This window comes from Caretta caretta, chromosome 7 (assembly GCF_965140235.1).
Source record: "Caretta caretta isolate rCarCar2 chromosome 7, rCarCar1.hap1, whole genome shotgun sequence".
Classification (NCBI taxonomy): domain Eukaryota; kingdom Metazoa; phylum Chordata; order Testudines; family Cheloniidae; genus Caretta; species Caretta caretta.
This window is the reverse complement of record NC_134212.1, coordinates 30280082-30293055: the sequence shown is the minus strand read 5'-3', so window position 1 is coordinate 30293055 and position 12974 is coordinate 30280082. Positions and strand designations below refer to the sequence as shown.

The 12974-nt window shown below is 54.1% G+C and overlaps 1 protein-coding gene across 1 annotated transcript; it reads left to right on the top strand.

Moving 5' to 3' along the window:
• The first annotated feature begins 820 nt into the window (after nt 1-820).
• On the top strand, nt 821-2799 carry CCDC85B (coiled-coil domain containing 85B). The gene has a single exon (XM_048858141.2). It carries the CDS (start codon nt 1653-1655, stop codon nt 2256-2258), a length of 606 nt encoding a protein of 201 aa, XP_048714098.1. The 5' UTR covers nt 821-1652; the 3' UTR covers nt 2259-2799.
• The last annotated feature ends 10175 nt before the right edge of the window (nt 2800-12974 follow it).

Below are 12974 nucleotides of genomic sequence, written 5' to 3'. Positions count from 1 at the left end.
CCTCCCCCCCACCCCATATCTCCTCTTCCATTGTAGCCCAACATCCTTCCTGTCTCTGGGACAGGATTCCTGGCAGCCCCTCCCCTCCTGTTGAGAATAGTGGGGGGGGCGGGGGAGCGGCACATCTGGGCAATGGGAGAAGTTGCTGGGGTGGGGGTGGGCTCAATAGGAAGTGCTCTCCCCTGGCTCAGAGCAGGCCCCAACGTGGGAGGGGTGCTCCAAGGAGTGGGGCAGGGGCTTGGTGGAGGGTACTGACCCTGAGGAGTCACTGCCGGCCCCAGTGCAGTGCTGTGTTGCAAGGAACGGGTGGGGGACTGGGTGGGGGCACTTTCCCCTGTGGGGCTCCATCAATTCCCCCCCCACCCCAGCCATACCAGATGCAGCTCAGGGAGGGCGTCAGGTCAGTGGTTTATGACCCTACAATAACAAACCCACAATGTCACCCGTGCACACTTGTCACAGACAGGCCCTGTTCTCCCAGCGCACTCAGCCCCCCCCCCGGGGGGGAGACCTGCCCCTCCACTGAACACCTGCCCCCACCTCCTTCCTACACACCCATCACCCTCCCCCCTTAAATGTGTCCCCCCAACCCTTCCTCCCCTTCACCCACCCAACCTGCCCTAGCCCTTCGCTCATGCCATGCACTAGTCCCCCCTCCCTCCTTCCCCTTCCCCCCCAAACCCGAGTTCCCCCCCTCCATCACAGGCACCTGTCCCGCCCCCGCCCCCCTCCGCTGTCTCCACCCCGCTCGATCTAGACCCCCAGCGGCCCACTCTAGCCACCCCTCCCCCAGCCTGTCATCTCCCCCCACCCGTCCCCGCCCCGGAGCCAGCCCGCCGGCTTGGGGGATGCGGTGCCGCTGCTGGCATTTGTGCCTTTCGCATTGTTACTCCCCCGTCACGGCTTCCTCCCCGCTCCCCGGCAGCGCTCCGAGCCGCAGCCCCCGTACGCGCCCCCCGCCCCGGCGGGTCCCCGCCGCAGGATGCGCCGGCTGCACTGAGTCCCGGCAGAGACCAGCACCGCAGGGGCGCGCAGCCTCGGCCGGGATCCCCCGCCCCGGGAAGGGGGGGACCATCCTCCTCTCCCTCCGTCGGGCTCAGCCCCTGCAGCCCGGACCCTCTTGAGCCGCGCGCTGCTGGAAGGGGGGCAGCGGACTGCGCTGGGGACGGTGCGTCTTGGAGACAGGGGTCGTGCCCCCCCCCCCGCCCCGCGAGAAGCCGAGAATCGCCCTCGAGGGTGGTTCGTGGGCCACAAAGAAAGGGATCGGGCGGTTGCAAGCAGCCAAAGTGCGTGGCTGGGGGGCCTGCGCCCCAGAAGAGGCGATTCCGTGGGCCAATGGGGCCCGTCCGCCCCGAGGGAGCCCAGGTCGGTGGGTAGGGGGCCCGTGCGCCCTGATCCGAAGAAGGAGGCGGGTTCCGTGCGCCCCGCAGGTGCCAAGGTCGGTGGCCAGGGGGCCCGTGGGCCCCGAAGAAGAGGGGGTTCCGTGCGCGCCGAAGGAACCGAGGGCTGTGGCTAGGGGGGCCCGTGCGCCCCGGAGGAGCGGGGCTCTGCGCCGGGGAGGCTGCCGGCCCGGGGCTGATCTGCGGGCGGGAGGAGGCGGGGTGGCGGCGCTGGAAAGGGCGGGGGAGCAGGAACCACCTTGCGGCAGCGCGATGGCCAGCGAGGCCGGCGAGCCGGCGGCCGGCCGGGCCCTGGCCCAGCTGAGCGACTCGGAGCTGGGCGGCTGCAGCAAGGAGGAGCTGGTGCGGCGGCTGCGGCAGGAGGAGGCGGAGAAGCTGGCGGCGCTGGTGCAGCGGGGGCGGCTGATCCAGGGCGTCAATCGGCAGCTGCAGGAGCATCTGCGGGAGATCCGCGAGCTGAAGCAGGTGAACGAGCGCCTGGCGGCCGAGAACCGCGAGCTCCGCGACCTCTGCTGCTTCCTGGACGACGACCGGCTGAAGGCCAAGCGGCTGGCCCGGGACTGGCAGCTGTTCGGGCAGCAGGCGGCCCGGGTGCTGCGGGACGAGCTGGCCGCCTGCCTGCACAAGCTGGCCGGGCTGGAGGGGCTGCAGGAGCGCCTGGCCGCCGATAACCTGGAGCTCAAGGCGCTCTGCCTGGCGCTGGAGGAGGAGTGCGCCGCCCGCGCCGACAGCAGCCCCGTGGGCTCCTCGGAGCTCAGCCTGCCCTGCGGGCCCCGGGACCTGGGCGACGGCAGCTCCAGCACCGGCAGCGTGGGCAGCCCGGACCAGCTGCACCTGGCCTGCTCGCCCGAGGACTAGAGACTCCCCCGAGCGGGTGGGGGGCCAGGACCCACCCGGACTAGGGACCTCCCCTGGGGCCTACCCCCCGGACTGTACTCCCCCAAGGGGCCGGAGGGGTGGGGGCCAGGAGCCCCCCCTCGAGGGAGCTGCTCCCCAGTGACTTCACCCACCCGCCTGCATCGGAAGGACTGGAGAGCAGAGGCAGGCTGTTGGTGGGAGTCTCTCCCCTGGGGTCTGGGGAAGGGGTGCTGCAGAGGATGCGGGGGGCGGGGGTGGTCACCTCCGTGAAGATCCCAGTGCAGACTTTGGGGGGGTAGGGAATGGAGCTGGGAACTGGGGGGGGGGAAGGTCAAAGATGCATTTTGGGTGCTACCCCCCCCCCCAGAAGCAGCGTCTCTCTTAGCTTCTTCACCAACCTCTCCCCCGCCCCCAGGTGCTAACTCCAACCCCGCGGTGTAGCGAGAGCAGTGTGACTCAGGCGACGGGGGAGATTAGGGCAAACCCTCCCCCCCAAAAAAGTAAAAATAATAAATGTTTTAAAATTGCTACTTTGGGCAAAGTCGGTGTCTCCTGATTGGTGATTTCCTGCTTCTCTGAGTGCCTGAGCCCAGAATTTGGGGTCCTACATGGTATGGCCCCAGTGTGATTTGGGGAGAGAGATTTTATTGTAATTTCCTTTCCAGGACTCTGACTTTTCCAGTTCCTACATACCCAGAGTCCATTCATTTTTAGATTTCAGGATTTTTTGAGTTTGAGATGTCCTGTTTTCTCTATTTTTGGAATTTCACAATTCCTTGCTATCTAGAGTTCTGCTCCAAGTGTTGGATTTCCCAATCCAACAGTAAAGAAAAAAGTTTCAGTGAAACACCCGTTCAGCTGTAGAAAGGGGCGGGGGGAAGAAGAGCTTAACCCCTATGTTCCTAGGGTGATTTATATCCACCACCCCGTGGTCCAGCCCCAAGGAAATGTCCAGTGCCTGCAGGGGATACAGGGTTGGGAGCCTTGGGAAAGTGAAGGCTGGATGTGGAGATAGCAGGGGGCTGTGGGTTAAGACTGAGGGGCATGGACAGGGCTGTGGGACAGCAGAAGGGCTGCAAATCAGGATGAAGCTGCCCCAGCAGAGCTTGTGGGGGGGTGTCCAGGGTTGAGATAGCAGGGGCTGTGTTCAAAGGGGACAGGCTGTAGGTGGCTGGATACTGGATAGTCCAGGCTCCATGAAGTAACTAGTTCTCCGCGTCTTGCTCAGAACAGGGATGGATCCCGCCATCCCTTCCTGCCCAGCCACATCTCAGAGACAAAGGGCTGCCAGGCCAGGAAGCAGATGTCCGGATCCGGAGGCCATGATAAGTAAGAGCTGACAGCAGCAAGCCAGCTCTCTCTCCCCAGCTCTGCAAAACCCAGGAGCCTCCAGGCTGGGAGGAGGCTGTTCCCCAACCCTCCAGACAGGAGCACAGTAGGAAGCAAAGGCGGCTACTTGGCGCGCCCAAACTTTGCCTATGGAGACATGGTAGCTAGACACAAAGCACTGGGCTGCAAGCAGTGGGGTAGGGGGCGCTCTCCCCTCACCGTCAGTACTGACGCCAATGCTCCAGCAAGGCACTAGGGGGCACTGTGCTGCAGAGAATAGGGGGGCTCCGTAGAGGGCATTGTGGTCTCACAGTCAGTGCTAACTCCAGTGCCGCACCGTACACTAGGGGGCGCTGTGCTGCATGGAGGGGACTGGGGGAGTTTCAAGTTCCCAACAGGCACCGGCACAGCTAGCTCTGCTCAGGGTGTAGCAGAGGAGGGGGGCAGGAAGTGCCTTGTCTGCCTGTGTTAGTGCTGCCTCACTGGGCCTTTGCAAGGGCTGGCGGGTGGGCAATGCACCGTGCCCCTACACACACACACACAATGGAGCGTGGGGGTGTGGTCCCCAGTCACCTGCACATCCACTAATCATTGCTTCTGCTCCTCCACCCCTGGGCTTTCATGCTGGTGAGCATTTTGACTCCTGGCTTGGGTGCAAGCTTAGACCTTAGCACCCCCTAGTGGCAGCATGCGACTCATGGGGGCCAAGAACACACGCTGTTTTGTATCCAGCCCAGTGGGGCCCCAACCCCTGCTTGGGGCGCTTCCCTGATACAAATAATATCCACCCTCCTCTCCCCAGCTCTGCCTGACTGAGCATGCAAAGTCCCTACTTGACCGTATCTTTGTGTCAATAACATGATAACCTTTGAACACTGCATCTGGTCAATTCCACAATGGCCGAATGTCCACAACAGGCAGAACCAGCGCTTAATTTGTGCCAGGGCTGAGCCCGGGGTCTCTGGGCTTGGCAGTTCATAGCCCCAGCACCTCTGGTTGCTGCATGAGGTATGAATGTAAAAGAATTGCTTGAGCCCCTTTCATTACAAATTAAGCACTGGGCAGAGCCCTGTGGATTTTGGGGGAAAATCAGAAAAACCAGAGAGGGTATCTTCAGCTCCCCGCACAGGGGAGGTTGGGGGACTGTGGCATGGGGAGGAATGGAGAAGGGGTGAACAGAGCCTCTGGTGGGGGGTGGGAAAGGGGTTCCCAGCATTGTGTAGGAAGAGTGCTAAGTGGCAGTGGGAGATTGGTGGGCAGACAGAGTCCCTGGCAGGGGGGAAGATTGGAGGGAGTCCCTGAAATAGAGAACAATGGGCAGGTGGCACCCAGAGAGCGGTGGGGTGAATGGCAGGGTGCAAGGAGCACTGCTGAATGTAATGCATTTGGCTGACAGAAGCAATAAAATGTTCAAGCCCTTAATTACTTTTATTCCCCCTATGATGGAACTGGGCACTGCGTTTTTGTCAGCATTTGACATTTCCAGGGACCCCTAGAGGTCTACCAAGGTGTTTATAGGCCTCACATCAAGGCCTCTTGTGGTCATTTAGGTTATCCTTACAGTATCCCCTTCGGTAGTGCCGTCGCAATTGCATGGGGGGGAAACTGAGGCACCAAAGAGTCGAACCCAGGAGCCCTGAGTTCCAGCCCAATACACCACTCCTTGGCTAGGAAAAGCCAAACTTTAGAGATGTTATGAAGAAAGAACTGGTGAGATTTAGCCACAGCCTGGATGTGAGCACCTAGAGAGAGGTCCGATTTGAAGATGATGCCCAGGGTAGGGGTCTGAGTGACAGGCAAGATGGGGTGGTGTCCACAGTGACTGAGAAAGAAGATAGCGGTAGGGGGAGATTCTGAGCTCTGGTTTAGCCATGTTGTGTTTGAGCCGACAGACAGAGAGCCACAAGGTGATGGCAGAGGCAGGCTGGGATTTCAGTGTGGACAGGAGGAGACAGGTCTGGAGCAGAGAGGCAGATCTGTGAGTCAGCGGCATAGAGATGGTAGTTGAATTTGTGTTTGTGGATGAGATTACCCAGAACTAAGAAGAAGAGGGAGAAGAGAAGGGGGCCAAGAGCAGAGGCCTGTGGAATGCCCACAGAAAGCAGGATCCTCCAAAGGACACCCTGGGAATGATTAGAGAAGGAGGAGGAGAACCAGGAGAGGACAGTCACTGAAGCCAAGGGAGGACAAGATTTCAGGAAGAGCAGAGCTGAGTGACCCATCAGCTACCTTGGACACAAAACAGATATGGATGGACAGGGACAGAACCCAGGAGTCCTGGCTCCCAGCTCTAACCACTAAACCCCACTCCCCTCCCCCAGCCAGGGACAGAACCTTGGAGGAACTGGAAATGGTGCCTGTAGATGAGGCAGCTAGTGTGGAGCCAAGAGTCCCTGTCCCCACCCCACACTGTCATAACTCACCCCCCTCCCCACGCTCAATGTGATCCCTCTGGTGCAGGGGGCGGGGTATTGTCCATGTGGGAAAAGGAACTTCCTCTGGGGGGGAGCTCAACACCCCCCTCCCCCCAGGGAGCATCCCAGCCAGCTCCTGTGCCAGTTTCCCAGCGACATTCTCTGCTGGAAACACACAGGCAGCGCGGATTTGGTATGACCAAAAGCCTTCCCTACAGGCCCCCCTCACAGCACGCACAATTCTCACCCTCCCCAGGGCCGGAACGAATCCCACCGGACAGACCTTAGTTAGGTTGCTTAATGTCCGACCGGGGAGGTGCCAGGATGCCCCGGTGATGGATGTGGGAGATGCTGCCGTGTGCAACAGATACGGACCAACGGGGTCCCATGCCTCAGCCTTTGTACAGTCTCCTCTGGGAGTTCCCCCTTTAATATGCCAGACCCTGGGCTCAACTTTTTGCTAGGGTGAGCCCCAGGGCTCCACTTCTTCAGGACTGGGCCCTCAGGCTCCAGCCTCCCTGTTTCTCACTGCACTCCCAGGGAGTTCCGATGGGTTCGGACTCCTGACAGAGACTTCTGCTCATTAGGGAGCGATGCCACCAGGGAGGATCTGCTGTGAGATGGGGCTTCTTAATCAGCTGGAATCCAGCACCGAGGGACCCTTAGGTGAATCAACGGAAGGCAATACTGAATTCAGAATCCATCACCTGTCTCACTTCCCCAGGCCTCCTGGACCCTGACTCTCTCTGTCTGGGTCCCTGTCTCTCTGTCCTGAGCAGCCGAGTCCTTAATGCTGTCTCCTGGCACCTCCTTTGACCCCAGCTGCCACCCTGCTACATTCACAAGTTCTGCCTCCTTGGCTGCTAGTTGTTAAGAGTTAATGCCCAGTCCTTGGGTTTCTTACCATCTCTCCAAGGCCCCCTATTCATACAGGACCCCTTCTTGATCGTGCTTTCCTACCAACCCAGACAGGCTGAGTCACCAACCCACACCTGTTATTGCTCCTGCCCCGAAGGAAACATTAACCCCTTCAAAACCAGTGGGTAGTAATACACATCAAGTGGGGAAACTGAGTCACACCTATTCATAACAATTTTATCTTAATGCCCTACAATCTTCACAGCTGTCCTTCCCAGGCCCATTTGGTACCTGGTACTGGATCCAAACACTGAAGCTCCATTGGGTTAAAGACTGAAATAATTCCCCTGTGTGGCTGCGCTTATCTCAGTTCAAACCCAGCTCTGTTAGCCTGTGGATTCACCAGCACAAGCAAAACCAATGTGTGACAGAGTAGGAATTTTTTTTCCTAATATTCTGTATGAATATTCTGTGTGCCTCAGTTTCCCCATGTGGTGCTTGGTTAAAGCGGTGGTGGGAAAAGGATGTTTACTCTTTGCAGACATCCAGGTGTGACTGACACCTGGGCCCATGGAGAATCCAAGAAGACAATGGCCACTGCAATTACCTGGACATTTGGCACCTGGCGACTAACAACCATGGATGGCCCCCCCTCCTTAGGAAGCCAGCAGGTGTGACCAGCTAAAGGAGGAAGGACTAAGGAGGGCCAGGTGACAATGGTTGCCAGGAACGAGGACAAAGGACTGGGGAGGGGCCAGGTGGGGTTGTTAAGTGTGGGTGATTGTGACTAAAGAGGGGGGGCAGAGGGCTCTGGACAGTCCCAGAAGGACTTGGCTGTAACTTTCCGTTCTCTGTGTTAACGAAGGACTTTCTAGGCTGTGTTTCACACACCTAATAAACCCTCCTGCTGTGATGGTGCTTGCTGAGGGACTCCAGGTTAAGGAAGTCAGGGGTTCGCTGCTCCCTTCGGGTGTGTAAGTCTCCCTCAGGTGCCCAGTTCAGGTGGACTCGCTGAGGGGAGCTTGCGGCATGACCCGGGGTGCTGAAGGCTCTGAGGTTCGGTCCCAGGAGGTGGTGAAGCCAACTGGCTTGCCCAGGGAAAGCATATGACTCTAAGGGGGGATGGACGCACTGAAGGGGTCCTCCCAGTCTAGAGACTGTTCCAGAGCCATACGAGAGCACCGGATCTGTGGATCCATGACACAATGTCAAGTCTATTCAAGCCAATGTGCAAGCCACACACTCCCCTCACCAGCAGGTTTAATATCACCCCAAGTTAAAAGGGGGCACAGTAAAAACCTCAGCCACATGGGAAGCTCAATCTGGGTTCACTCCAATTGCTTTGGAAACTTGGTGCCAACCCCTGTGCCCTGCTCTATACGTTAATTACATCCCAGTGTAACTCTGGCAGGACGTGCGGCACAATGACTAGGCCATTCACTTGGGACTTGCAAGTCCCTGCTCTGCCACAGACATTCTGAGCAAGTCGGCTAGGGCAAAATTTTCAAAACCACCTGTCTCTGTGAACACAAACGTTGGCTGGAAGGGACCTTGAGAAGTCAAGTCCAGTCTCCTGTGCTGTGGGGAAACCACATAAAAATCTAGACCGTCCCTGACAGGTGTTTGTACAACCTGGTCTTAAAAACCTCCAATGATGGGGATTCCATCACCTCCCTTGGAAGCCTGTCGCAGAGCTTAACTGCCCTTAGAGTGAGAAAGCTTTTCCTAATATCTCACCTCAATCTCCCTTGCTGCAGATTGAGCCATTACTCCTTGTCCTGCCTCCAGTGAACATGGAGAACATTTGATCATCAACCTTTTTGAAACAGCCCTTAACGTACTGGAAGACTCACTAGATCCCTCCCCCGTCGTATGTTCTCAACACTAAATATATCCAGTTGTTTGCACCTGGTCTCATAGATCAGGTTTTTTAAACCTTTTATCATTTTCATTGCTCTCTAAAGTTAATTCGTCCACATCTTTCCTAAAGTCTGGTGCCCAGAACTGGATAACAGTGCTCCAGCTGCGGCCTCCCCAGTGCTGAGTAAAGCAGGAGAATTACCTCCTGTGTCTGACATACAACACTCCTGTTAAAACATCCCCAAATACTGGCCTTTTTCGCAACTGCATCACGTTGTTGACTCATTCAATTTATGATCAACTATAAACCCCAGATCATTTTCAGCAGTATGACCACCTAGCTAGTTATTCCCCGTTTTGTAGTTGTGCTTTGGATTTTTCCCTTCCTAAGTGCAAGACTTTGCACTTGTCTTGATTAAATTTCATCTTGTTGATTTCAGACCAATTCTCCAATTTGTCAAGGTTGTTTTGAATTCTAAGCCTGTCCTCCAAAGTGCTTGCAGCCCCTCCCAGTTTGGTGTCATCCCCAAATTTTATAAGCACACTTTGCACTTCATTATCCAAGTCATTAGTGAAAATATTGAATACTACTGGACCCAGGACTGAGCCCTGCAGAACCCCACTAGATACAACTTCCCAGTTGGACAGTGAACCATTGATAACTCCTCTTTGAGGACAGTCTTTCAACCAGTTGTGCACCCACCTTATAGTAATTTTATCTAGACCACATTTTCCTAGTTTGCTTATGAGAATGTCACATGGTACTATGTTATATGCCTTATTAAAAACAAAATACATCACATTTACTGCTTCCCCCCCCCCATCCATTAGGCCAGTAATCCTGTCAAAGAAGGCAATTAGGTTGGTTTGACATGATTTGTTCTTGACAAATCTATGTTGGCTATTCCTTAGTACCCTATTATCCTCTGGGTGCTTATAAATTGTTTAACTATTTGTTGTAGTATCTCTCCAGGTAATAAGTTAGGCTTATTGGCTATGATTCCCTGGGCCCTCTTTGTTCCCCTTTTTAAAGTTAGGTCCTGTGTTTGCCCTTCTCCAGTCCTCTGGGCCCTCACCTGTCCTCCAACAGTTCTCAAAAGATAATTTCTAATGGTTCTGAGATTGCTTCAGCTAGTTCCTTAAGTACCCTAGGATGAATTTAATCAGGCCCTGCCAACTTGAATACATCTAATTTATCTAAATATTCGTAATTGTTCTTTCCTCATTTTAGATTCCCATCCTTCCCCCTTGTTAATATTACTTGGATGGAGCATCTGATCACCTTAACCTTTTTAGTTAAGATTCAAGCAAAATAGGCATTAAACACTTCAGCTTTCTTGATATCATCAGTTATTAGCTCTCCTTTCCTGCTAAGTAGAGGACCTGCACTTTCCTTCATCTTTCCTTTGCTCCCAATGTATTTAAATAACCTCTTCTTATTGCTATTTATGTCCTTTGCTAGGAACTCATTTTGTGCCTTAGCCTTTGTGTCCCTAGGTGCTTGTGCTATTCTTTTGTACCCCTCCTTAGCAATTTGTCCATTTCCACTTTTTGTAGGATTCCCTTTTGATTTTCAGGTGATTAAAGGGGTATTCTTCCTCTCTTTCCTTCGCATTGGGATTGTGGGCAGTTGGCCTTTAATATTGTATCCTTGAGACACTGCCAGATCTCCTGAACTCCTTTATCCTGTAGATTTTCTTCCCATGGGACCTTACCTACCAGTTCTCAGAGTTTGTTAAAGTCTGCTTTGGTGAAGTCCATTGTCCTCATTCTGCTGCTCTCACAGAACCATGAAAGCAGGATCGGCTGCTTTCCTTAGAATCATGAACTCTCTCATTTCCTGATCACTTTCACTCAAATTGCCTTTCACCTCCAGATTCACTACCAATTCCTCCCTGCTAGTCATAATCAAGTCTACAATGGCTGTCCTCCTGGATACTACCCTCACTTCCTGGAAAAAAAAAGAGGGGTTCCCAATACAGTCCAAGAATTCACTGGACATTTTGTGTTTTGTCGTGTTACATTTCCAGCTGATGTCTGGGTAGTTAAAGTTCCCCATTACTACCAGGTCCTGTGGTTTGGATATTTCTGTTATTTGTTCTCCAAATGCCTCATCTGTCTCTTCTCCCTGATGTGGTGGTTTATAGTAGCACCCCTCCCATGATATCACATCTATTTTTTATCCCTTTTATCTTGACCCAGAGACTCCCAGCTAGGCTGTCTCCCACCTCCTCCTGGACCACAGAACAAGTATATATATCCTTGATGGATAATGCAACCCCGCCTCCCTTTTTACCCTGCCTGTCCATCCTGAACAAGCTGTACCCCTCCATACCAATACTCCATGAGGCTTATCCTGCCAAGTCTCTGTGATGCCAATTAAATCATACTTTAGCTTATGGACTAATACTTCCAGTTCTTCCTGTTTCTTCACCATACTCTTTGCATTTGTGTTGAGACATCTAAGATGTCAAGCAGACTCCCTGACTGATTTCCCTCTTGTTGCTTCTATGACCCTATTGTAATTTTCCATGTCCCCTTGCAACATCTAACTCTCAGTTAAGGTTGCCCTTTTTTATATTTACCTTTGGTCACGCTGCTCCCTTTGAACCTAGTTTAAAATCCTCCTCACTAGCTTGCTGAGTCAGTGCATGATGATGGGCACGCATATCACTGGTGATTTGCAAAGTTTTAGCCTTAGGCTTTGTGCCTAAGTTTCCCCATCTGTAACATGGGGATAACTACACTGCCCTCCAGGGGACTGGGAGGATAAATACAGGAAAGGTTGTGGCATGCTGAGATACTGCAGTAATGGGGCAGATAGCCATGTTCAATACATGACTGTCAGCTAGAAGCGTGATTTTATTTACCAACTGTCATTACACTGGGTTAATGCCCAGTGAGATACACAGACCCATATTCCATTGGTCCTGGAAAAACTTTTATTATCCAACATTAAGTGGACTTTCCCTGATCGGAAATGTAAAAGGTGGTGTGTGTCTTTAGGTTAAGAGTCACTGGGGAACACGGCCCTAGCCTGTCACTTAGGTTAGCCCTCAGAGCGACCCTTCGTTTCTTATCTAACAACTCTTCCGAGAGGAGGAGGAGTCTCAGGCTCTGCCCTCCCTGTCTGTTCCCCCAGACAATGGCTGACCTTGTTGCTTTCAGACTGGGTCCTGCACGTATCCTGTTTGCATGTTTTTGGAAGAGCATCTGCTGGCGGTTATCAGATTGCATTTTGCAAGGAAAGAGTCATTCACAATGGGATTTTCCAGAGTGACCTAAGGCTTAGAGAACTGGGTGACTTGGACTGCAGGTCAAATGCAGAGATGGGCTAACTGATTCCAGAGGCAGCCCCTGAAGCAGAGTAAAGGGGAGACTGAGCCCTAGAAGGGTCTGGCTACACTGCCATTAGACACTTGTGAGTGGCCTTTGCCAGCTGACTCTGGCTAAGGGGCCGTTTAATTGCATTGTAGACATTCTCGCTCAGGCTACAGCTCAAACTCTTGGACCGTCCCACCTCTCAGGGTCCTAGAGCCCAGGCTCCAGCCTGAATGTCCACACTGCAATTAAACAGCCCCTTAGCCCGAGCCCCAGTCAGCTGACACAGGCCAGCCATGGGTTTTTAATTGCAGGGTAGACATGCCCTCAGCCATAACTCCTTGAGGCAGAGAAGTGCTCACTCTCAGGCCAGCAACCCCACCGAAAGCCACCTGCCATTCCCTTTCCAGGACAGGCCCCCCAGAGGAAGAAGAGGTGGAAGATTGCACCAATTTGCTACTTACCAAGAGATCCTTACTGTGTTCCAAGCTCCAACCACCTGCTCCTTTGCTGGATTTCATTTAACTCCCCCAACCCCCTGTGAGTTAAAGATCCCCAGAAAGGAAGCTGAAAACATTTGAACACTTTTGGTCATCTTCTAGGAGGGGCACTTCCCTTGTTCCAGCAGAGGGTGAACATGCGAGTGTGTGTTTGTTTGTAGGGAAAAGTGCCCAGTTAATCAGTCCCTGGGAGCAGATGCCAACCCCTGCTCCGAATTGGTCAGCTATGGTTAGTGAGGTACTCCTGGCTTAGAGGGGGAGGGGCGTATTCAAACAGCAGCTAGGGCACCTGATTTAACCATCATAGCTGTGTCCGATCTTGAAGATTCAGGGGAGGGAGATGAGAAAAACGGCAACAACAGCACTATTGCCCCAGGCTGCCTCAAGAAGCGGTGAAACAAAGTCCCAGCTGCTTTCTCTCTCTCTGAAGGGAG